This window comes from Lissotriton vulgaris, chromosome 9, assembly GCF_964263255.1.
Source record: "Lissotriton vulgaris chromosome 9, aLisVul1.2, whole genome shotgun sequence".
NCBI lineage: Eukaryota > Metazoa > Chordata > Amphibia > Caudata > Salamandridae > Lissotriton > Lissotriton vulgaris.
This window is the reverse complement of record NC_141697.1, coordinates 27486274-27511501: the sequence shown is the minus strand read 5'-3', so window position 1 is coordinate 27511501 and position 25228 is coordinate 27486274. Positions and strand designations below refer to the sequence as shown.

At 50.4% G+C, this 25228-nt stretch overlaps 1 protein-coding gene across 3 annotated transcripts in view; it reads left to right on the top strand.

Annotated features, from left to right (window-relative positions):
- Positions 1 to 25228, top strand: part of ARHGAP5 (Rho GTPase activating protein 5) — a 568297-nt gene that overhangs the window by 95804 nt on the left and 447265 nt on the right. Inside the window, exon 4 of one of the 3 annotated variants that reach the window (XM_086936955.1) lies at positions 90 to 708. The exons of the other annotated variants lie outside the window; for them this stretch is intronic. Within the exon in view, the coding sequence (XP_086793081.1) occupies positions 90 to 155 (66 nt within the window). The 3' untranslated portion in view covers positions 156 to 708. Of the gene's footprint in view, positions 1 to 89; positions 709 to 25228 lie in introns of those variants that run through there. 3 annotated transcript variants of the gene reach the window in all.

The following is a 25228-nucleotide window of genomic DNA, read 5'->3' as shown; positions in this document are numbered from 1 at the left end:
CTACATTTTGAGTATGAACTTGCTTTTTGAGTGGATGTGGTTGCAACTTCTAAAAGAGGAGAACTTCACTGTCTGCCTGTCTCTTTCAGAGTCGAGGTCAGAGTTGCCCTCGAAATGCAGTGTTTCCAAGAACTCAACCCTGCCTGCTTTCCTGACTTCATGTGTGTGCCTTGTGCTCTTCCGACTCCGGCCTTCTTTCTGTCCTTGTGTGTAACTGAGCCTCCTATGGAGGCAGCTCTCTTTCTGGAGTGACCACCATTCTTCGTCCTCCCCAGTGACTGCCTTACTTTCCTTTCATTATCCATCTGAGCTGACTCCACGTCTGTGGTTGCAAGATGTCTTCAGTCTTCATTGTGTTGCATTCTGATGCCTTCTTCTCATTTTAATGTTTTAGAGTTTTGAAAGAGTATTCTTGGAGCGTTGCTGCTATCGCCCAATTGTGACCATCGCTTTGTGTGATAAAATTGAGTGCCTGTGATGATGTATTTTCTAATGGTGAAGTACCTCAGTTGATTAAAATCTACTTGCCCAGTCTGACCATCAGGTCACAAGTTTGAATCCCGCAGGACTGATTCAGCCTTTAACATTTCCAGGGTGAATTAAATGAGTGATCTTCAGTTAGGAAATTACACTTGCATAATTTTCAATTGACTGTTCCCTTACTAATATGATCAGTATAAATGAAACAAATAAATATTGCATACCCTCGAAAGAGTCGAAGGCATGACATTGTAGAAATCGAGAGGTGGGACACTGCGACTGGTTGGTTGTTTCCAGAACCTGTTTGTTGCAATGATTTGATGCTCTATGCATATTATTTTACACATGCATCTCACCGCTGCCTTTTAGAATGTTGCAGAATGATTTGTAACCTCTTTTGCTCCTTTACAATGTCCGTCTTTGGATGTCCCTGTCAAGGGCGCCTGGTGAGGTAAAGTAGTCTTTTGGACCATTATTTTGGTTGGTGACTGGCTTGGTTGTCTCCAGGTAAGCGGTTTACCATGATATATTAGAGCGTTCTAGTGACGCTTCAGGTCAGCTGGCATACCCTCAATGCTTATGCTTATTCTTATGGTTTACCTCTTGGTGGGGTGGGGGGGGGGGGGGGGTGGTGGTGTCTTTGGAATGAGGATCATGTACTTCTGTAAAATATCCTGTATTGGGCAAGGTGCTGCTGTTCTACATATGGGGTCTTTTCTTGCTGTTAATATTTCTGCTTAGTACTAGTTGATGGCCATTATTTGAGTTGGCTGGTTTACCCAGATCCTGAATGCTGATGCTTGGAGTTTGGGAGTTGCCCTAGGATGGCGGGGGAGGCATGTACTTCTGTAAAAGATCCTGTGTTGCGAGCTACACCTCTTCTACCTGTAACGTCTGCTCTTGCTGTTACTACTTCCGTTTGGTACTTGTTGATTGTCGATTGTTCATGTTAGCGTTGGCTTTGGGTTAAACCTGTGCGGACATTGTGGCTTTCAGGTGGGATCCCTTTTGGGGCCTTTAGCTCACCTGTATTGGAGTCCATGTCTGGATAGCGTGTCGCTCAACCCTTATCCTCAGAGTCAAAGTGCTTCTGGAACAATAAGTGCCACTGGGGCACAACTTGTAGTTCAGCACCCAGGCTTCGTCGGAGATTAGCTATTCTAGCATCAGTTGTTTGGCTTTCATCATGTTGGTGGCAATATATTCCTAAAGGGAAGCAAACAAATAATGAAAACCACGTCACTAAATATTTTTATGAGGAATCATTTTTGCAAGGCCAAGTGTCTTAAAAGTGTTTGTTCTGAGCAGGGATTTTCTTTTAGTGGGAACTTCTGATTGGCCTGCGTCACGTAAGTACATACAGCGTCTTTTCTGCCTTTTCTCACCTCACAGATGCGTCTTACTCTTCACTCTGCTTCTCCACATTTTGATTTCTCCAGCTCCATGGGGCACACCATAATCCGCTGACTTGTTTCTAGAAGTGATCATTTGAGGGAAACGTCATAACTCTATATCTGGACACTGAGTGTAAATGATTTTCTGTCATTTCTTTATGCTTCTAACAGCATGAATGGAACCGATAGAGCAGCGCTGTTTTTCGGAAGAACTTAAGGAAGATTTTTCTAACAACATACAAGTTGAAGTCTGTGCTTACTTCATGTCCACCAACCCGAACAATCCTCATGCACAACGATTGTGTACATTCTGTGACATCATTGCCATTATTTCCTACCGAGCAAACCAAGAGCCATGATTTGTTTGCAGTGGAGATTCAACATAAGCCAACACTATCTTGGCTTCTTTTGGTAGTCTGATATTTTGTGGGACTATCTTAAGGCATGTCCTTCAATCTAACCTGATCAATTAGACTGTAGTGGCCTTTCGCTCCCCAAAACGTGTGTGTGGCAGATCAGAAGTGTACCCACTTGCTGCATAAGTGGAGAAGGCCTCGAAACAAGGGGCTTTCTTGGCGAAATGACTAGAATTAATGTTTGATTGAACCCTTGACTAGATCTCCTGAATCTGTAGAAGTAAAGATCCCCTTCACCAACACGTGGCTTATGCTGTATTGTCAGTCTCCCTGAGGAAAGCCTAACTAACATCTCTTGGGGTCCCCCCTCCCCCTCACACACTTAACTGTAATGAAAGGCATATTACTATCCGCATAGACGCTATTCATAGCGATCTCCAAGATGATGCCCTACTTCATATTACACTCTGCACATCTGCATGTACAATGCTCATAGATGTCAGCAAGAGGATGTCCTGCAGCATATTACTCTGCACAGCTTCTTATGTAATATTGAGAGCCGTCGGCAAGAGGATGCCCTGCAGCATATTACGCTCTGCACAGCTTCTTATGTAATATTGAGAGCCGTCAGCAAGACGATGCCCTGCAGCATGTTACACTCTGCACAGCTTCTTATGTAATATTGAGAGCCGTCGGCAAGAGGATGCCCTGCAGCATATTACGCTCTGCACAGCTTCTTATGTAATATTGAGAGCCGTCAGCAAGACGATGCCCTGCAGCATGTTACACTCTGCACAGCTTCTTATGTAATATTGAGAGCCGTCAGCAAGACGATGCCCTGCAGCATGTTACACTCTGCACAGCTTCTTGTGTAATATTGAGAGCCGTCAGCAAGACGATGCCCTGCAGCATGTTACACTCTGCACAGCTTCTTATGTAATATTGAGAGCCGTCAGCAAGACGATGCCCTGCAGCATGTTACACTCTGCACAGCTTCTTATGTAATATTGAGAGCCGTCAGCAAGAGGATGCCCTGCAGCATGTTACACTCTGCACAGCTTCTTATGTAATATTGAGAGCCGTCAGCAAGACGATGCCCTGCAGCATGTTACACTCTGCACAGCTTCTTATGTAATATTGAGAGCCGTCAGCAAGACGATGCCCTGCAGCATGTTACACTCTGCACAGTTTCTTATGTAATATTGAGAGCCGTCAGCAAGACGATGCCCTGCAGCATGTTACACTCTGCACAGCTTCTTATGTAATATTGAGAGCCGTCAGCAAGAGGATGCCCTGCAGCATATTACACACTGCACAGCTTCTTATGTAATATTGAGAGCCGTCAGCAAGACGATGCCCTGCAGCATGTTACACTCTGCACAGCTTCTTATGTAATATTGAGAGCCGTCAGCAAGACGATGCCCTGCAGCATGTTACACTCTGCACAGCTTCTTATGTAATATTGAGAGCCGTCGGCAAGAGGATGCCCTGCAGCATATTACGCTCTGCACAGCTTCTTATGTAATATTGAGAGCCGTCAGCAAGACGATGCCCTGCAGCATGTTACACTCTGCACAGCTTCTTATGTAATATTGAGAGCCGTCAGCAAGACGATGCCCTGCAGCATGTTACGCTCTGCACAGCTTCTTGTGTAATATTGAGAGCCGTCAGCAAGACGATGCTTTGCAGCATGTTACACGTTGCACAGCTTCTTATGTAATATTGAGAGCCGTCGGAAAGAGGATGCCCTGCAGCATGTTACACTGTGCACAGCTTCTTATGTACTATTGAGAGCCGTCGGCAAGCGGATGCCCTGCAGCATATTACGCTCTGCACAGCTTCTTATGTACTATTGAGAGCTGTCCGCAAGAGGATGCCCTGCAGCATGTTACGCTCTGCACAGCTTCTTATATAATATTGAGAGCCGTCAGTAAGAGGATGCCCTGCAGCATATTACACACTGCACAGCTTCTTATGTAATATTGAGAGCCGTCGGAAAGAGGATGCCCTGCAGCATGTTACACGTTGCACAGCTTCTTATGTACTATTGAGAGCCGTCTGCAAGAGGATGCTCTGCAGCATGTTACACGTTGCACAGCTTCTTATGTACTATTGAGAGCCGTCGGCAAGAGGATGCCCTGCAGCATATTACGCTCTGCACAGCTTCTTATGCACTATTGAGAGCCGTCAGCAAGAGGATGCCCTGCAGCATGTTACACTGTGCACAGCTTCTTATGTAATATTGAGAGCTGTAGGAAAGACGATGCCCTGTAGCATATTACGCTCTGCACAGCTTCTTATGTACTATTGAGAGCCGTCAGCAAGAGGATGCCCTGCAGCATGTTACACTGTGCACAGCTTCTTATGTAATATTGAGAGCTGTAGGAAAGACGATGCCCTGCAGCATGTTACACTCTGCACAGCTTCTTATGTAATATTGAGAGCCGTCAGCAAGACGATGCCCTGCAGCATGTTAAACTGCACAGCTTCTTATGTAATATTGAGAGCCGTCAGCAAGACGATGCCCTGCAGCATGTTACACTCTGCACAGCTTCTTATGTAATATTGAGAGCCGTCAGCAAGACGATGCCCTGCAGCATATTACGCTCTGCACAGCTTCTTATGTAATATTGAGAGCCGTCAGCAAGACGATGCCCTGCAGCATGTTACACTCTGCACAGCTTCTTATGTAATATTGAGAGCCGTCAGCAAGACGATGCCCAGCAGCATGTTACACTCTGCACAGCTTCTTGTGTAATATTGAGAGCCGTCAGCAAGACGATGCCCTGCAGCATGTTACGCTCTGCACAGCTTCTTATGTTCTGTTGCGAGCCATCGGCAAGAGGATGCCCTGCAGCATATTACGCTCTGCACAGCTTCTTATATAATATTGAGAGCCGTTGGAAAGAGGATGCCCTGCAGCATGTTACACGTTGCACAGCTTCTTATGTACTATTGAGAGCCGTCTGCAAGAGGATGCACTGCAGCATATTACTCTGCACAGCTTCTTATGTACTATTGAGAGCCGTCAGCAAGAGGATGCCCTGCAGCATATTACTCTGCACAGCTTCTTATGTACTATTGAGAGCCGTCAGCAAGAGGATGCCCTGCAGCATATTACTCTGCACAGCTTCTTATGTACTATTGAGAGCCGTCAGCAAGAGGAATGTGTACCCAGAGGTCCCAGATTTAAAATAGTCGAGTGAGGGGGAAAAAAAGGTTCTGTAGTAGGGGATCTCTGTGTATAGTCATAATCTAGCAAATAGTCCCGCTCATGTGAGGGGACCCTGGCGCAATCAAAAATAATCTCTTAAACTGTCGTTTGTGCAGTCCTGCATAGACACTCAAAAGAGCATTTAAAGACAAATAATGCAGCCTATACCTGCCAGGCTACACTGTCCAGTAAATAAACCAGATATTCCACCAATACCATATTCAGCACAGCCTGCCAAGTTTCCTTCATAGAGAAACTCCCCCTTTTACCAAGAAAGCCTCTGGAATGATAGAGAGGAAGGGGTGACAGACAAGCCCCATAGGCTGCCATTATGTGGCTCAAAAAGGGATACCGTGCCTTGAAACTTTCTAGAACTCTCAGTATCCCAGAATGCACAGCAGGTCCCCTCCACTTTCAGTTCTTTTTTCTGGCTCCTGCTAGCAGGACCCTGGGGCATTGAGCTCTCCCATTTTAGGGTTTATTTCAATTTTTTGCACTTTTAAAGTGTTAGTGTGTTCACTCGACGTGTTTTTGTGCCTTCTTTAATTACTGGTGTTTTTCTGGTAATTCTGAGCTCTCCTTTATCAAATATGCCTGCCTTATTTGATAAATGCCCTGTGTGCTCTAGGAAGAAGGCCAACTCCGATCCACACGAGGTGTGTATCCTGTGTCTCCCTTCTGCACATGTTCCTGAGGAGTGTGAGATCTGCCAGACTTTCTCCTCCAGGACCCTGAAGGACAGACAGAAGATCAGGCTTCAAGGACTGGAGCAAAGAAAACAGCAAGGTCAAGGTGGGTCTGGGCATGCTGGGACTGCTTCATCTGCCCGTGCTGTGTCCTCTGGGGAGCTCCCCAGTGAGAAGAAGGCCAGAAAACGCCACCGGTCTACGTCAATGTAGATGGCCTCGACGTCTGCGTCGAGAGGAATGACCACGGTCTGTTCCCCGTCTCCGCAGTGCTCTGGGTCGAAGCGGCGTCGACATTAGACGTCGAGGGGACTGACGTCGAGACCTCCGTCGACGTAGAGTACAGATTCATCGTCGTCGTCGAGTCATCGACGTCGAGAGAGGTCACGTCGGCGCCGGCGCTCGCTGTCGAGGCGACACCGCCGGTCGACGTCGACTCGGCGTTCGCCGTCGAAGAAGAGATCATCGACGTCTAAGATCCTAGACGTCGAGAAGGAGAACTCCGACGTCGAAACATAGATCATCGACGCCGAGACGCCGCTCGTCGGCGTCGAGAAGGCATTCATCGACGCCGAAGAGGCGCTCGGAGCCTAAGAGGAAGACATCGTCCTCCAGGAGACATTCTGACACCAGAAGCTCCTCCAGATCATCGGGGGCACTGCGGCGACGTCGTTCACCGACAGGGGGCCCGGCCTCCCGGCCTCTCGGTCTCCCTAGTCAGGCGAGGAAGAAGAGGAGAGTGGAGCAGTGTCCGGGCTCTGTCTACCCTGTGGTATACTCGCCCCCTAAACAGAGGTCGCCTTCACCACCGCCTCCGTTGCCAAAGGATCTGCCCCCTCGGGTTCCGACGCCACCTCCACCGCCACATCCTCCTCATCATCCTCCTCCTCCGCCGCCTCATGGGCTGCCACCGACTCCACCTCCTGGGCGGCCGCCTGCTCCACCGAGGTCAGCCTCGTTGCCACACTTTCTGACTCCACCTACAGGGTCGCTTCCTCCGAGGCTCCCGGTCAGGCCGCCTCACATTCCGCGACCAAGGCCGAGGAGGTCTAGATCCCGCTCCGGACGGAGAGGGAGATCCAGGAGTCGCCGTCGTTCGTCTACTAGATCTAGTCGGTGCCACAGGAGGGACAGGTCTAGGACTCGTACGGATTCTTCCAGCGCCAAGGACTACTCACTTACCCTGACGGAATCCCCTGGGACGAGGGTGTCGCCTGTGGACGACATTATCTCCTTCCAGGATGTGCTGCTGAGAGGGGCGAGCAAGCTGGGCATCACGCTTACTGTGCCCACGCCGACGACCTTAGTCATTTTTGAGACCTTTCATAAGAAGCTATTGTCTTGACCTCTGTTGTGGTTAGTGCCGGGATTGGTGGAGCTCGCAATGGAGTTATTCTTCACTCCTGCGACTACGAAATCAGCCTCCTCCAGGCTACAAAAGAAGTACGGGGCTCCTGACTCGGACCCAGCATTTCTCAGGGTGGATCCAGCACCGGATTCGGTGATAGTGAAGGCGGCGCGGAAACATGCTACCACCCCGTCATCTACAGTGCCTCCAGACAAGGAGAGCCGCTGGATGGATTCGACAGGTAGGAAGGCCTGCGGGACTGCCGCCACCTCCATGAAGGCTGCGAGTGCCTCGGCATTGTTGGGACGGTACGATCGGGCTCTGTGGGAGTCCCTCCAACAGTTTTCTGACCTCCTTCCCAAGGAGAAGAGGGAGGATTTCATGGAGATCCTGAACGAAGGGCTGCTGGTCTCTAATCAACTGATCAGCGCAGCTGCGGATTCATCGCTCCTGGCAGCCTACGGGTACTGCCATGGAGTCAACCAGAGACGTCATGCCTGGCTGCGGCTTACGTCATTGAAACCTGAGCCCAACAGAGGGTGGCCAGCTTACCCTTTTCAGGCGAGACCCTCTTTGGAAAGCACGCTGACGATGAAATGGCCCGTATGAAGGCAGAGGCTGAAACCCTGACGGCTGTCGGGTTGGAGAAGCCCAAGGAACAAAAGAAGACCTACCGCCCGTTCCAGAGACGGTACAGGGCGCAGGGCAGAGGGCAAGGCCAGCAAACTGGACAGCAACAACCACAGCAGTTCCAGAGGAGGCCCTTCCAAAAACGTCAGAGGGGCCGGGGTGGGCAGCAATCTGCCACCGCGACCAAAGGCCCGGCTGGGTTTGGCCCTGAGCTGTTACTTCCCCGTCATCCGTTACCCACTCCAGTGGGGGGAGTGTCCAATACTACCTGGCAGAGTGGAGAAAAATTACTCAGGACAAGTGGGTGCTGAATATTGTTTGCAATGGATACAGCCTTCCGTTCATCAGCCCGCCTCCAGCAATTCCACCGGTTTGCTCGCAGTTTCAGCTGCGCGAGCTCCAGGTGGAGGCCAATACCCTGTTAAGAAAAAGGGCGATAGAAGACGTCCCTCTGTCTCAAAGGGGAAGCGGTCTTTTCTCACGGTTCTTTCTGGTACGCAAGAAAGACAAGAACGAGTTCAGGCCCATTCTGGATTTGCGACAAGCAAACAAATGGATTTGCAGGGAAAAGTTTTGCATGCTGTCTTTGCACCAGATTTACCCTCAACTGCAAAGGGGAGACTGGCTGTGCACGATAGACCTACAGGATGCATACTGCCATGTGCCCATTACACAGAAACATTGGACGTTCCTGCGATTCCAAGTCTGCGCCAATCACGATCAATACACAGTACTACCGTTCGGGCTGAAGTCTGCGCCCAGGACCTTTTCAAAATGCATGGCAGTGGTAGCGGCACACGTGAGAAAGAACAAGGTGTTTGTCTACCCGTACCTGGACGATTGGTTGATCGAGGCATCCTCCTTCTCGGAAGCTCAAGCACACTTCCAGAAGACGTCCGTCCTCTTGAACAAGCTGGGGTTGCACATCAACATGTCCAAGTCTGTCCCGACTCCGGTCCAGTGCCTACAGTACTTGGGAGCCTCCATCAATACGCTGTCAGCAAGCGTGTCTCCTTCGGAGGAGAGACTGTTATCACTCCTTCGGAAGGCTCAGGCTCCTATGACTGCTCCATCTACAACAATGAGGACGGTGTCTTATCTACTGGGGTCGATGGCCTCTTGTATCTTCCTCACGCCACACGCACAGCTACACATGAGACCGCTGCAGGAGTGTCTGGAGGATCAGTGGGACCAGAGGCGAGGGAACTGGGACGACAAGATACGACTGTCTCTGTATGCTCTACAGTCTCTGAAATGGTGGTGTTCAGCGGAGAACCTCCTCAAAGGGGTTCCCTTCCACAAGGACATTCCCACTCAGACCATCGTGACGGATGCTCCTCTCCAGGGCTGGGGAGCGCATTCTGGAGAGTTACAGATACAAGGACCGTGGTCCCCGACGGAGTCCACGTATCATATCAATTTCCTGGAACTCAGAGCTGTTCACTTGGCACTGAAGGCCTTTCATCCGTCTTTTCAGACCAACTCTCTGCTTGTACAGACGGACCAACTCTCTGCTTGTACAGACGGACAATACGACTACGATGTATTACCTCAACAAGCAGGGGGGTTCGAGATAGCGCACACTGTCGCAGGAGGCGCAGGTGATCTGGCACTGGCTTCTGGCCAGAGGACTGACGATAACGGCTACCCATCTGCCAGGTGTGCAGAATGTTCAGACGGGCGCACTGAGCAGACCGATTCAGGAAAACCACGAATGGGTCATAAACGACGAAGTACTCTGAGACGTCTTCGCCAGGTGGGGCACTCCAGACGTGGATCTGTTCGCTACTGCCAAAAACAGCAAATGCTGAGACTTCGCATCCAGGTATTACCAGCAGGGGACGCTGGGGAATGCGCTGTGGATCAACTGGTCGAACAGCTTTCTGTACGCTTTTCCTCCCATTCCCCGGAGTCCGGCGGTGCTCATCAAGCTGTCCCAGTCAAGGGTGCGGATGATCCTGATTACCCCGGAATGGCCCAGACAGTGGTGGTTCACAGACCTGCTACACCGGTCTCTTCTTCCGCACATACGGCTGCCGTGCCGGCCGGACCTTCTTACGAAGTTCGGGGGGCAGATGGTACACCCCAACCTCTCGTCTTTGAGTTTGGCGGCATGGCTCCTGAGATAGTGCAATATGGCCATTTGAATCTTCCCGCAGATTGTATGGACATACTGAAGGAGGCTAAGAGACCTTCCACTAGGACTTCATATGCTTACAAGTGGAAAAGATTCTGCATCTGGTGCAAGTCCAAGAACTATGATCCGACGACATGTAAGGAAGATGTCCTCCTTCCATACCTTTTGCATTTGGTGCAGTCGGGCCTTAATTTTCAATCCATTAAGGTCCATCTAGCTGCTCTGACTGCCTACAGGAAATGCCCTTCACAGACTTTTTTTTTTTTTGCAGGTTCCAATGATAAAGTATTTTTTGGAAGGCTTGAGGAAAGTGTTTCCTTCTGTTCGCCTTCCTTCGCGGGAATTTAATGTGGTGCTGTCGAGACTGATGAAGGAACCTTTTGAACCTATTCATAAGGCTTCGCTACAGCACCTGTCCTGGAAGGCGGCGTTCCTTGTGGCCATTACATCGGCCCGCAGGGTGCGTGAAATTCAGGCATTGTGTTGCCATGAACCTTATACTGTATTTTATGCTGCTAAGGTTGTGATGCGTACTCACCCTAAATTTCTTCCTAAGGTTATTTCTGATTTCCATGTTAACCAGACTATAACTTCGCCTACGTTTTTTCAGAATCCTTCCACTCCAGCGGAAAGAGCTCTTCATTCCCTGGATGTCCGAAGGCTGTTGAAATTCTATTTGGATAAAACCAAGGATATTCGTAGGTCAGACCAATTGTTTATCAACTATGGGTCAGTCTAGACTGGTCTTGCTACCTGTAAACAGTCCATCTCTAGGTGGATTGTGTCCTGTATCCAGTTATGTTACCAAAAGGCTAACAAAACCTTAGGAGGTAAGCCTAAGGCTCATTCCACCAGGGGCAAAGCGGCTACGACAGCTTTGCTCCGTAATGTTCCCATTGCAGAGATCCGCAGGGCTGCCACTTGAAAGTCGGTCCATACCTTTGCTTGGCATTACTGTCTGGACTCTGATGCTAGGGCAGATGCTCAGGTTGGGCAAGCTTTGCTGCAAAATCTGTTCGCACAGTAGTGGTGTTGTTTTTCTTTTTCTCCACTGCCGCTTTGGTGTTGGGGATGGGCTTGCCATTCTATTCACTACATTATGACTATACACAGAGATCCCCTACTACAGAAGGAGTAGTTTCTTACCTGTAACTCCAATTCTGTAGTAGGGGTATCTCTGTTATACAGAAGGGGTGCTAAGGTCATTAGTGGCCTCTACTGTCTATCATGTACTGAAAGCATGAAGGTATAGACTGTAAAAGTGAGAAAGGAGAGCAAACGTGAACCCATCAGCCCACCCATTGGCGGAACTTCATCATCTGGGCTTGAGAAACACCAGCCTGGTGTCTACTAGGTGTCTCACCTTGGTGATAATGTGAGTACAACAGCTAGTATGTAGTACACCAGTGATGGAAACAATGGGTAGTGGTGTCTGAAGGACTGTGGGAAGTGAAGAAAAAGTTGCAGTGTAGAAAGCAAATGTGCTATAGAGAGAGTGGTGAAATAAAATTGACTAGCATGGTGCCTAATAAACCTTCATTCAGACGGTCACCATGGTGCCAAGATTAAAAGCAGAGTGTAAATGGATGTAAGCATATATTACCATTTATAGATGAATCAATCGGTCAACATGTTTCAGCCTCGAGAGGCTTTCTTCAGGACCTAATCAAACACTACTGCAACTGTGGTGGTAAGATTCAAAATACATACCATGCCAGAGACATTAACCTACTGTTGGTAGGAGATGAGGTCACAGTATTCTGAAACCAACTGCTCCCGCACTTGGGCTGGGAGATGGCCTCACCTCGCCTGGCACTCGCTCAGGACAATGAGGCCCCGCTCTGTCCGTCGGTACCTCGGATCCCTTCTGAGTCGAGGGGAAGATCACCTTCCCCTCGACTCAGAAGGGATCCGAGGTACCGACGGACAGAGCGGGCCTCATTGTCCTGAGCGAGTGCCAAGCTAGGTGAGGCCATCTCCCAGCCCAAGTGCGGGAGCATTTACACTCTGCTTTTAATCTTGGCACCATGGTGACCGTCTGAATAAAGGTTTATTAGGCACCATGCTAGTCAATTTTATTTCACCACTCCCTCTATAGCACATTTGCTTTCTACACTGCAACTTTTTCTTCACTTCCCACAGTCCTTCAGACACCACTACCCATTGTTTCCATCACTGGTGTACTACATACTCACATTATCACCAAGGTGAGACACCTAGTAGACACCAGGCTGGTGTTTCTCAAGCCCAGATGATGAAGTTCCGCCAATGGGTGGGCTGATGGGTTCACGTTTGCTCTCCTTTCTCACTTTTACAGTCGATACCTTCATGCTTTCAGTACATGATAGACAGTAGAGGCCACTAATGACCTTAGCACCCCTTCTGTCTTTTACATTAGTCTATTAGGGGTAAGGTGTTGTCAGGTCTTTAATCTCGTACCCCTCTTTTGACCCTGTCCACTTTTTGTTTAACACCCCCCCCGTATCTCTTTAAAAGTCATAAGCGCCCGCCCCCCTCCCCGGTGGAGAAAGATGTTCATGTACTGAATGCTACAGGTCTAGCTTTATACACCTTCAAAAAGAACTGGAAGTGGAGGGGACCTGCTGTGCATTCTGGGATACTGAGAGTTCTAGAAAGTTTCCTTAAAGGCACGGTATCCCTTTTTGAGCTACATAATGGCAGCCTATGGGGCTTGTCTGTCCACCCCTTCTTCTCTATCATTCCAGAGACTTTCTTGGTAAAAGGGGAAATTTCTCTATGAAGGAAACTTGGCAGGCTGTGCTGAATATGGTATTGGAGGAATATCTAGTTGAAGTACTGGACAGTGTAGCCTGGCAGGTATAGGCTGCATAATTTGTCTTTAAATTCTCTCTTTAAGTGTCTATGCAGGACTGCACAAAAGACAGTTTAAGAGATTATTTTTGATTGCTCCGGGGTCCCCGCACATGAGTGGGACTATTCGCTAGATTATGACTATAACAGAGATACCCCTACTATAGAACTGGAGTTACAGGTAAGAAATACTCCTTTCTCTTATTCCACCTCCAAATGGTGGAACGCTCTACCCAATTATCTGAGGTCAGCCTAATGTATTAAAGTTCAGGAATTAATTTAAGACTTTTCAGCACCTTACTTTTTGATGAGCTCATCTAACTGCTTAGCAACTCTTAGGTATTTTATGTCCTATACTGTCGGGTTTTAATTGGACGCTAGTGCCAAGATGCCTTTTTGGTAATCGCGCGCTCTATTAAAAATAATAACATAACATATTGTGTATCTTGATATCCTTCTGAAGGTGATCCACTGTGAGGCATTCCTTTTCTGCCATTGTGATATTACAAGTTACAATAGTCAAGCCAGCCTCTGGTTTAGGTGCAAAGCCAGGACTAGGGTACTGAACGGGATTGGATCATATAAGGCCTGTTTGCTTGGCATACCCTCCACCTGAGGGCACTGGAAGACTGTGGCTGTGAAATCTTGCACCTCATTCTCCCTGAAGAAGGAAACGGTTTATATGACCAATGTGTTCTCATTCTATACATGCAGACCTTTCTGCTTTAATGGATACATGAAGTATGTGGTAGATGTGTGTAGTGTGAGTAAACTCACTGTGTGATAGATTTTGTTTGTTAATTTAAAGTTTATTAGCAATCAAAGAGAACTAGCTCTGGTTTAAATTGTTTGTATGTCTGCGGGTGGAGGAAAACCATTAGGTTTTATGAAGGCCCTCACCCACCAACCTAGTTGGTGGCATGCTTCATCATCGGACCCCACCCAAGGTTTGAGTGTGCCTCAGGTGTGCTCCGACGCCAGATTACTGCGGAGCAGGTTTTTTTTGGTTCGTGAGGGTGCTGTGAGTGTGCTCTGAGTGAGGTTTAAAATACTGTCCTGGGTGTCCCAAAGACTGTTTTAATGGTGGGCCCCAGGCAGTCAATAAAAACAAAGGCTTTTGGACGTGCACGGTAGGCTTATGGCCTCCGACGTCCTGTGCGGTCAACTAGTTTCAGCCAGGCCTTTTCTTCTACTGGCTTTCGTCAGGACCTTATATGTGTAGGGTGTTACAGGGGTTTGTATGAGTTTGTCCGTGCCCTGTGTGTAAAGCGCACGTTACGGTGCTTATAGGTGCAAGAGGTGTTTCCTCTCGAGTTATACACCTGAGCCTCTGCCCGGACAACAGGTTCATTGCGGGCCCAGCCTGAGCTCTTCGCTAAAATCAGGTGTACAACTCGAGAGGAAACACCTCTTGCACATATAAGCACCGTAGCCTTTGTTTTTATTGACTGGCTGGAGCCCACCATTAAAACAGTCTTTGGGACACCCAGGACAGTATTTTAAACCTCACTCAGAGCACACTCGCAGCACCCTCACAAACCAAAAAAAACCCGCTCCGCAGTAATCTGGCATCGAAGCACACATGAGGCACACTCGGTACCTCGGGCGGGGCCCGATGATGGAGCATGCCACCAACTAAGTTGGTGGGTGAGGGCCTTCATAAAACCTAATGGTTTCCTCCACCCCAGACATACAAACAATTTAAACCAGAGCTAGTTCTCATTGATTGCTAACATACAAACTGGGGAAACGGACCAGCCTCTCTAGTTCTCCTCTCTTTTTGATTACAATATGTTAATTTAAATGAACATCTGGTGTAATTAGCAGAGCCTTCCTGCAGTACATGCAATACTGCAGTTGATGTCTGTAGTGGGGTGTGCTGCACTTGTGGGGCAGTGGGACTAGGTGTCACCTTGTGCCCCACATAATCGCCTTGGACGAAGGGGTGAGGCGTGGTGGTGCCCATCTTTCTGGTTCAAATGGCCCTTTTACGCCGTCAGTGTGCGGAGGCATATCTCGTAGATTTGCGCCTTTTGATCTAGTAGTTGAGCCGTCAATGCACTTTTGATTTTGGCCATTATACACCATAAGAGCTATAACCTAAGTGTCAATGGATTCCAGGCGAGGTACCCACTTCTCTTCATCTGCATTTAACGACCGCTCCAAATACATCTTTGAAATCAACATTTACTTTTTTCTGTGGAAGGAAAATGATTCCTCCAACTGTAGAAAAATTAGTTCAACCCTTTGTAGAATAGTTTTAAACTGATAAAAAAATGTTTTGTGCTGAAGCCGTGTTTACCGCTCGCTGATTACCTAGCTGAGCTACGGCTGCAGTAGAGCTACTTTCTGACTTTGTGCAATAGAAATAAAGGTGTTTCTTTTTTACTGCTCACCACTTCAGTGTAAAGCAGGTTCATTCCTTCAGCAGCTCCACTCCCTCTGGGAGTAGGCGCTAGTTGCTCTTTTGCTTCTTTGATTGTTCTCTTCTATATTCGAATGAGCACTTTCAATGCTAATAATCTATCATAAACATATAATGGTAAAAGGTTTCGTTTTAGCTCGTCTATAGTGGGATTCTTCAGATATTTATGATGTAAATAAAGACTGCTGAGCTTCATGACCTGTTGTACAGAGAAATATAAATTATGGCTTTACCCTTTGCACTGCGTCGTAGTGGGAAGTGTCTTTGACTCGCCCCTAGTAACATGTGTAGATAATCCATGCTTGAGGAAAACACCAAGTAGACTCCTTGAAACTGGAACACAGGCTAGTTTTCTGGTTATTCCAGACTGGTAAACTGAAGTCTAGCAATTCTGAGGCCTTTGTAGGATTGTTCTCCGTGGATGCAACAGTTCTTTAGAATAGTCACTTCTTCCGTAGTCCATTAGGCTTGCCCTCACTGTTCGCAGGTGGCGACTAATGCCGCTGCATATTCAAAACTGTCTTGAATTTAAAATGCCACTTCATGCCTCCATAAATCCCTTAAATTCCCAGTTCTATTCCCTCCTTGTTGTATTGTACGGCACAGCATTTACCACAGTGTGACATCATGACATCGAGGTTTGTCCGTGCTTCAAACATCTGAGTAGAGCACTCCTTGCTACCAGTCCTTGGTGACTAGGTGAGCCACAGATCTGGCCTTGTTACATAGAGTCTCGCATAATGTTGCTAAGGGGAAGTTGCTGAGATGTCTGTGCATCTGGTGTCACTTGTTACATAGCACAAACCTTCTAATGCATGTAACATGTTCTGTAGACTATCATGAACTGCTGTTGCTGTCTATTGACCTCTTGGTTCGGTGATGCTGCTGTCGTGAAGTTTTGAGTGCTGCTTTACGAGTAGTTCTGTCCAAGGTCTGTACTTTTCTGCTTTTCTCCCGTATGTATGTTGGACACCTGTGTTGCCTGGATGAAGCTGGGTTTTTCGTACCACGATTGGCTCTAGCGAGCTGTGGGAGAGCCTTTCTGTGCCTTGTATTTAGGATCAGCAGTTGCAACTTGCTCCAGGGGCTCCCCTCTCCAGGTTCAAATTAACTGACCTCGCAAGAGTTTCTCAATTTTTTGTGAAGATTACTGTGGACTGTAAAGGAATAAGTTCTCGTTTGACGTATTTTGCAGTTTCTGTTGGGTTATTCATCTTAGTTAAAGGCTTTCGATAAAACGTGACTGGCCAGGTCTTCAAAATGCTTGTCTAATGCTAGCCACCCCTCCCCCACCCCGCCTAAACTTTCTAGATCGGCTTTCTGCATCTTTGTTTCAAACCCTGTATTTGATCTACCAACAAAGCTTTGCACACAGTCAGTATATTAACTTTATTTTCCCGAAAGACATTTCTAAGTCTAGTGTAAGTAGTTGATGAACCCCCAACCCTGAGCTTTTTCTAGTTTCCCTCGAGAATTAATTCTGAAAATTAGACCATTGCAGGTCTGGCGAGGCCCTTAGTAATGTTTGGTTCTGGATCCTCTTAAAAAGAATGTCATTTACCTAATTGAAGTTCTGATGGACTTTCTTCTTGCTGTCGGTCTGTGCAAATAATAGATGGATTGGGTGTAATGGGTGCCCTGTATCAGACTCAGCCAAGTTATTAAAAAAGATTAGATTCTCTTTGGTGCATTTACCAGAGTTTCCGATATAGTGTAGGTGCTTAGAGTATTTGTAAGCGGGCAGTTTTTGCGTTCTAGATTGAAAGTAGTGGTTTCCAGCCTTTTGCGAGCTTGGCTCTTTCATTTTGTATGTCCATTGTTAGCATTTCCATCGCTTCTAGGGTTAATAGCCTTCTTGACAAGTCAAGAATAGTAGGTGATGTCATGTTCTCCCATTGTCTGGCAATTTCCTGTTTTGTGGCTAGTAACAAATTCCCGATATAAGTGTTCTGTCATTTTTTTATCTGGTCTGAACCCCAGGATTACAGTAGCAGCATGCGCATGCAGTACTGGCTTTAGCTGCATCAGCCGTCGGACAAGGAGTTCTAAGAAACGTGTCCACTGTGGAGAAGGCCTGACTGTGGAGCACTTCTGCTCCGTTACATACCTAGGTCATGGTCTTCTCTACCTTGTGGAGAAGGCCTGAATGTAGAGCACCTCTGCTCCATTACATACTTAGTTCATGGATATCTCTACTTGGTGGAGAAGGACTGAATGTGGAGCACCTCTGCTCTGTTACATACCTAGTTTACGGTCGTCTATATCTAGTAGAGTCTGGTACATACCTAGTTCATGGCCATCTCTACCTTGTGATGAACCTCTGCTCTCTTCCATACCTAGTTTACAGTCGTCTCTATCTAGTGGAGAAGGCCTTGATGTAGTGCGCCTCTGCTCTGTTATATACCTAGTTCTAGGTATTTCTACCCTGTGGAGAAAGGAGAACGCCTGAATATGGAGCACCTCTTCTCCATTACATAGCTAGTTCATGGCTGTTTCTACCCTGTGGAGAAGGCGTGAATGTGGAGCGCTTCTGCTCTGTTACATACCTAGTTCATGGTCATCTCTGTCTTTTGTTGAGCCTCTGCTCTGTTACAGGCCTAGTTCATGCTTGTCTCTACCTTTTGGAGACAATCTGAATATGGAGCACTTCTGCTCTGTTACAGGCCTGAAGGTGGAGCACTTCTGCTCCGTTACAGGCCTGAAGGTGGAGCACTTCTACTGTGGAGCACTTATCCTCTGTTACAGGCCTGACTGTGGAGTACTTCTGCTTTGATACAGGCCTGAATGTGGAGTACTTCTGCTCCGTTACAGGCCTGAATGTGGAGCCCCTCTGCTACGTTACAGGCCTGAAGGTGGATCACTTCTGCTCTGTTACAGGCCTGACTGTGGAGTACTTTTGCTCTGTTACAGGCCTGAAGGTGGAGCACTTCTGCTCCGGTACAGGCCCAAATGTGGAGCACTTCTGCTCCGTTACAGGCCCAAATGTGGAGCACTTCGGCTCTGTTACAGGCCTGACTGTGGAGCACTTCTGCTCTGTTACAGACCCAAATGTGGAGCATTTCTGCTACGTTACAGACCTGAATGTGGAGCACTTCTGCTCTGTTACAGGCCAGACTGGGGAGTACTTCGGCTCCCGTTCAGGCCTGAATGGGTAGCACTTCTTCTCCGTTTCAGGCCTGAATGTGGAGCAGTTCTGCTACGTTACAGACCTGAACATGGAGCAGTTTTGCTCCATTACAGCTTGAATGTGGAGCACTCTGCTCCGTTATAGGCCTGAATGTGGAGCCCCGCTGCTCTGTTAAAGGCCTGAATGTGAAGCCCCTCTGCTCCGTTAAAGGCCTGAATGTGAAGCCCCTCTGCTCCGTTACAGGCCTGAATGTGAGGCACCTCTGCTCTGTTACATGCTCCGTTACAGGCCTGAATGTGGAGCCCCTCTGCTCCGTTACAGGCCTGAATGTGGAGCCCCTCTGCTCCGTTACAGGCCTGAATGTGGAGCCCCTCTGCTCCGTTACAGGCCTGAATGTGGAGCCCCTCTGCTCTGTTACAGGCCTGAATGTGGAGCCCCTCTGCTCTGTTACAGGCCTGAATGTGGAGCCCCTCTGCTCTGTTACAGGCCTGAATGTGGAGCCCCTCTGCTCTGTTACAGGCCTGAATGTGTAGCCCCTCTGCTCCGTTACAGGCCTGAATGTGGAGCCCCTCTGCTCCGTTACAGGCCTGAATGTGGAGCCCCTCTGCTCTGTTACAGGCCTGAATGTGGAGCCCCTCTGCTCGGTTACAGGCCTGAATGTGGAGCCCCTCTGTTCCGTTACAGGCCTGACTGTGGAGCCCCTCTGCTCCGTTACAGGCTTGACTGTGGAGCCCCTCTGCTCAGTTACAGGCCTGAATGTGGAACCCCTCTGCTCCGTTACAGGCCTGAATGTGAGGCACCTCTGCTCTGTTACATGCTCCGTTACAGGCCTTCATGTGGAGCCCCTCTGCTCCGTTACAGGCCTGAATGTGGAGCCCCTCTGCTCCGTTACAGGCCTGAATGTGTAGCCCCTCTGCTCCATTAGAGGCCTGAATGTGGAGCAACTGCTCCATTACAGGCCTGAATGTGGAGGACTTTTGCTCCGTTAGAGGTCTGAATGTGGAGCCCCTCTGCTCCGTTACAGGCCTGAATGTGGAGCCCCTCTGCTCCGTTACAGGCCTGAATGTGGAGCACCTCTGCTCCCTTACAGACCTGAATGTGGAGCACATGTGCTCCCTTACAGACCTGAATGTGGAGCCCCTCTGTTCCGTTACAGGCCTGAATGTGGAGCCCCTCTGCTCCGTTACAGTCCTGAATGTGGAGCCCCTCTGCTCCGTTACAGGCCTGAATGTAGAGCCCCTCTGCTCCGTTACATGCTACGTTACAGGCCTGAATGTGGAGCCCCTCTGCTCCGTTACAGGCCTGAATGTGAAGCTCCTCTGCTCTGTTACAGGCCTGAATGTGGAGCCCCTCTGCTCCGTTACAGGCCTGAATGTGGAGCCCCTCTGCTCCGTTACAGGCCTGAATGTGGAGCCCCTCTGCTCCGTTACAGGCCTGAATGTGGAGCCCCTCTGCTCCGTTACAGGCCTGAATGTGGAGCCCCTCTGCTCCGTTACAGGCCTGAATGTGGAGCCCCTCTGCTCCGTTACAGGCCTGAATGTGGAGCCCCGCTGCTCCGTTAAAGGCCTGAATGTGAAGCCCCTCTGCTCCGTTAATGGCCTGAATGTGAAGCCCCTCTGCTCCGTTACAGGCCTGAATGTGAGGCACCTCTGCTCTGTTACATGCTCCGTTACAGGCCTGAATGTGGAGCCCCTCTGCTCCGTTACAGGCCTGAATGTGGAGCCCCTCTGCTCCGTTACAGGCCTGAATGTGGAGCCCCTCTGCTCTGTTACAGGCCTGAATGTGGAGCCCCTCTGCTCCGTTACAGGCCTGAATGTGGAGCCCCTCTGCTCGGTTACAGGCCTGAATGTGGAGCCCCTCTGTTCCGTTACAGGCCTGAATGTGGAGCCCCTCTGCTCCGTTACAGGCTTGACTGTGGAGCCCCTCTGCTCCGTTACAGGCCTGAATGTGGAAACCCTCTGCTCCGTTACAGGCCTGAATGTGAGGTACCTCTGCTCTGTTACATGCTCCGTTACAGGCTCTGTTACAGGCCTGAATGTGGAGCCCCTCTGCTCCGTTACAGGCCTGAATGTGGAGCCCCTCTGCTCCGTTACAGGCCTGAATGTGTAGCCCTTCTGCTCCGTTACAGGCCTGAATGTGGAGCCCCTCTGCTCCATTAGAGGCCTGAATGTGGAGCCCCTCTGCTCCGTTAGAGGCCTGAATGTGGAGCAAGTGCTCCATTACAGGCCTGAATGTGGAGCACTTTTGCTCCGTTAGAGGTCTGAATGTGGAGCCCCTCTGCTCCGTTACAGGCCTGAATGTGGAGCCCCTCTGCTCCGTTACAGGCCTGAATGTGGAGCACCTCTGCTCCCTTACAGACCTGAATGTGGAGCACATGTGCTCCCTTACAGACCTGAATGTGGAGCCCCTCTGTTCCGTTACAGGCCTGAATGTGGAGCCCCTCTGCTCCGTTACAGGCCTGAATGTGGATCCCCTCTGCTCCGTTACAGGCCTGAATGTAGAGCCCCTCTGCTCCGTTACATGCTCCGTTACAGGCCTGAATGTAGAGCCCCTCTGCTCCGTTACATGCTACGTTACAGGCCTGAATGTGGAGCCCCTCTGCTCCGTTACAGGCCTGAAGGTAGAGCCCCTCTGCTCCGTTACAGGCCTGAATGTGAAGCCCCTCTCCTCCGTTACAGGCCTGAATGTGGAGCCCCTCTGCTCCGTTACAGGCCTGAATGTGGAGCCCCTCAGTTCCGTTTCAGGCCTGAATGTGGAGCCCCTCTGCTCCATTACAGGCCTGAATGTGGAGCCCCTCTGCTCCGTTACAGGCCTGAATGTGAAGCCCCTCTGCTCCGTTACAGGCCTGAATGTGGAGCCCCTCAGTTCCGTTTCAGGCCTGAATGTGGAGCCCCTCTGCTCCGTTACAGGCCTGAATGTGAATCCCCTCTGCTCCGTTACAGGCCTGAATGTGGAGCCCCTCTGCTCCGTTACAGGCCTGAATGTGGAGCCCCTCTGCTCCGTTACAGGCCTGAATGTGGAGCTCCTCTGCTCCGTTTCAGGCCTGAATGTGGAGCCCCTCTGCTCCGTTTCAGGCCTGAATGTGGAGCCCCTCTGCTCCGTTACAGGCCTGAATGTGGAGCCCCTCTGCTCCATTACAGACCTAGTTCATGGTGGTCTCTACCCTGTTGAGACAGCTTGAATGTGGAGCATCTCTGTCTCCTTCACTTGTGACAGTGCAGTGGGTCCTGAGCCGGGCATACAGTGGGAGGAAAGGGCTCTCCTTTGCATCTTGAAGCGGCGGGATTGCAGGTTTCTGTTGAATTGCCCCCAGTCTGTGGCCTAATTTGATAATGTCTATTTGGAGAGCTTGCGGGTGCTAATTACAGCAGCAGCGCTGACAAGTGACGGGCGATGAAGGGAGGTTAGTCCTGGGCTTCGGTCTCTGCTCGAGATGTTGGCAGAGAACCAGCCCTGCCACAGCCAGCTCAAGCGACTGATGGAGGGAGCTTTCCTAATTGGAGCTCTGGGCACCGTGTGCCAGCGCAGCCACGTTCTATCTTTACTTCCAGATTTTTGAGAAGGCTCTGATTAATGCTGCTGTAGCTAGGGAATGATTGCAGGGCCATTCATCTAATGGCTTTTCCTTTTACCCCAAAGCTGAGTATATCTGGGTCTCCCACTTCGGCGTGATTAGCAGGGTCGGGTCGTCATTCACTGGCACTGCGGCTGCTGCGGGGTAATTGTGCCGCTGGCATTATTCGTGCAGTCTCCCTGAGTCCTAGCGAGGCCTTGTAGGGGCAGCAGTAACCCAGGACAAGCCTGTACTGTAGGCTTCAGACAGGGCTCCACTGCCGTGCTGTATCCCACAGGGAGTGCAGGCTGCAGGGGCTTCCATCCACCCCCCCCCCCCCCCGAGTCCTAGCGAGGCCTTGTAGGGGCAGCGGTAACACAGGACAAGCCTGGATTGAGTGCAGGCTGCAGGGGCTTCCCTCCAGCTCCCTCCATGAGTCCTAGCGAGGCCTTGTAGGGGCAGCAGTCACCCAGGACAAGCCTGGATTGAGTGCATGGTGCAGGGGCTTCCTTCCAGCTCCCTCCCTGAGTCCTAGCGAGGCCTTGTAGGGGCAGCAGTCACACAGGACAAGCCTGGATTGAGTGCAGGCTGCAGGGGCTTCCTTCCAGCTCCCTCCCTGAGTCCTAGCGAGGCCTTGTAGGGGCAGCAGTCACACAGGACAAGCCTGGATTGAGTGCAGGCTGCAGGGGCTTCCTTCAAGCTCCCTCCCTGAGTCCTAGCGAGGCCTTGTAGGGGCAGCAGTAACCCAGGACAGGCCTGGATTGTAGGCTCCAGACAGGGCTCCACTGCCGTGCTGTAACCCACAGGGAGTGCAGGCTGCAAGGGCTTCCTTCCAGCTCCCTCCCTGAGTCCTAGCGAGGCCTTGTAGGGGCAGGAGTAACACGGGACAAGCCTGGATTGTAGGCTGCAGACAGGGCTCCACTGCCGTGCTGTATCCCACAGGGAGTGCATGGTGCAGGGGCTTCCTTCCAGCTCCCTCCCTGAGTCCTAGCGAGGCCTTGTAGGGGCAGCAGTCACACAGGACAAGCCTGGATTGAGTGCAGGCTGCAGGGGCTTCCCTCCAGCTCCCTCCCTGAGTCCTAGCGAGGCCTTGTAGGGGCAGCAGTAACAATGAACAAGCCTGGATTGAGTGCAGGCTGCAGTGGCTTCCTTTCAGCTCCCCCCCCTGAGTCCTAGCGAGGCCTTGTAGGGGCAGCGGTAACCCAGGACAAGCCTGGATTGAGTGCAGGCTGCAGGGGCTTCCTTCCAGCTCCCTCCCTGAGTCCTAGCGAGGCCTTGTAGGGGCAGCAGTCACACAGGACAAGCCTGGATTGTAGGCTGCAGACAGGGCTCCACTGCCGTGCTGTATCCCACAGGGAGTGCATGGTGCAGGGGCTTCCTTCCAGCTCCCTCCCTGAGTCCTAGCGAGGCCTTGTAGGGGCAGCGGTAACCCAGGACAAGCCTGGATTGAGTGCAGGCTGCAGGTGCTTCCTTCCAGCTCCCTCCCTGAGTCCTAGCGAGGCCTTGTAGGGGCAGCGGTAACACAGGACAAGCCTGGATTGAGTGCAGGGGCTTCCCTCCAGCTCCCTCCCTGAGTCCTAGAGAGGCATTGTAGGGGCAGCAGTCACACAGGACAAGCCTGGATTGAGTGCAGGCTGCAGGGGCTTCCTTCCAGCTCCCTCCCTGAGTCCTAGCGAGGCATTGTAGGGGCAGCAGTAACACAGGACAAGCCTGGATTGAGTGCAGGCTGCAGGGGCTTCCTTCCAGCTCCCTCCCGGAGTCCTAGCGAGGCCTTGTAGGGGCAGCAGTCACACAGGACAAGCCTGGATTGAGTGCAGGCTGCAGGGGCTTCCTTCCAGCTCCCTCCCTGAGTCCTAGCGAGGCCTTGTAGGGGCAGCAGTCACACAGGACAAGCCTGGATTGAGTGCAGGCTGCAGGGGCTTCCCTCCAGCTCCCTCCCTGAGTCCTAGCGAGGCCTTGTAGGGGCAGCAGTCACCCAGGACAAGCCTGGATTGAGTGCAGGCTGCAGGGGCTTCCCTCCAGCTCCCTCCCTGAGTCCTAGCGAGGCCTTGTAGGGGCAGCAGTATCCCAGGACAAGCCTGGATTGAGTGCAGGCTGCAAGGGCTTCCTTCCAGCTCCCTCCCTGAGTCCTAGCGAGGCCTTGTAGGGGCAGCGGTAACACAGGACAAGCCTGGATTGAGTGCAGGCTGCAGGGGCTTCCTTCAAGCTCCCTCCCTGAGTCCTAACGAGGCCTTGTAGGGGCAGCAGTAACCCAGGACAGGCCTGGATTGTAGGCTCCAGACAGGGCTCCACTGCCGTGCTGTAACCCACAGGGAGTGCAGGCTGCAAGGGCTTCCTTCCAGCTCCCTCCCTGAGTCCTAGCGAGGCCTTGTAGGGGCAGGAGTAACACAGGACAAGCCTGGATTGTAGGCTGCAGACAGGGCTCCGCTGCCGTGCTGTATGCCACAGGGAGTGCAGGCTGCAAGGGCTTCCTTCCAGCTCCCTCCCTGAGTCCTAGCGAGGCCTTGTAGGGGCAGCAGTAATCCACGACAGGCCTGGATTGTAGGCTGCAGACAGGGCTCCACTGCCGTGCTGTATCCCACAGGGAGTGCAGGTTACAAGGGCTTGCTTCGGCTCCGTGGGGTTTATCTCCGGCTCGAGCTGTCCTACCTTGGATGGACCAGATTTCAACCACTTACATTTGAGCTGGTATGATTCAGCATCACAGTGGGGAGCCTTTCTCTATTGGCTGGGCATAGATCAGCCAAGAGGATTCTGGGACATGTAGTTCTGCACACAGCCTTTGAGACTCTCTACGGTGAACTCTACTCCCGGACACGATGTATCCCTTATTGTTTACTCATGTTTATTTCTTGCATATTATGTTTGTGTTCTTGGGTTTTGTAGTGTGGACCCTGGGGGATTTCTTTGGTGCTTCTGTTACTGCCTTTGCGGTTTTGATGCTGCTGCTGTTTATTCTTCCTGTATCCAGAACATTTGTAAAGTGCTCTGATACCTTTAAGGTTCAAGTTCGCGATGCATAAAACTATAAATAAAATCTACTCCT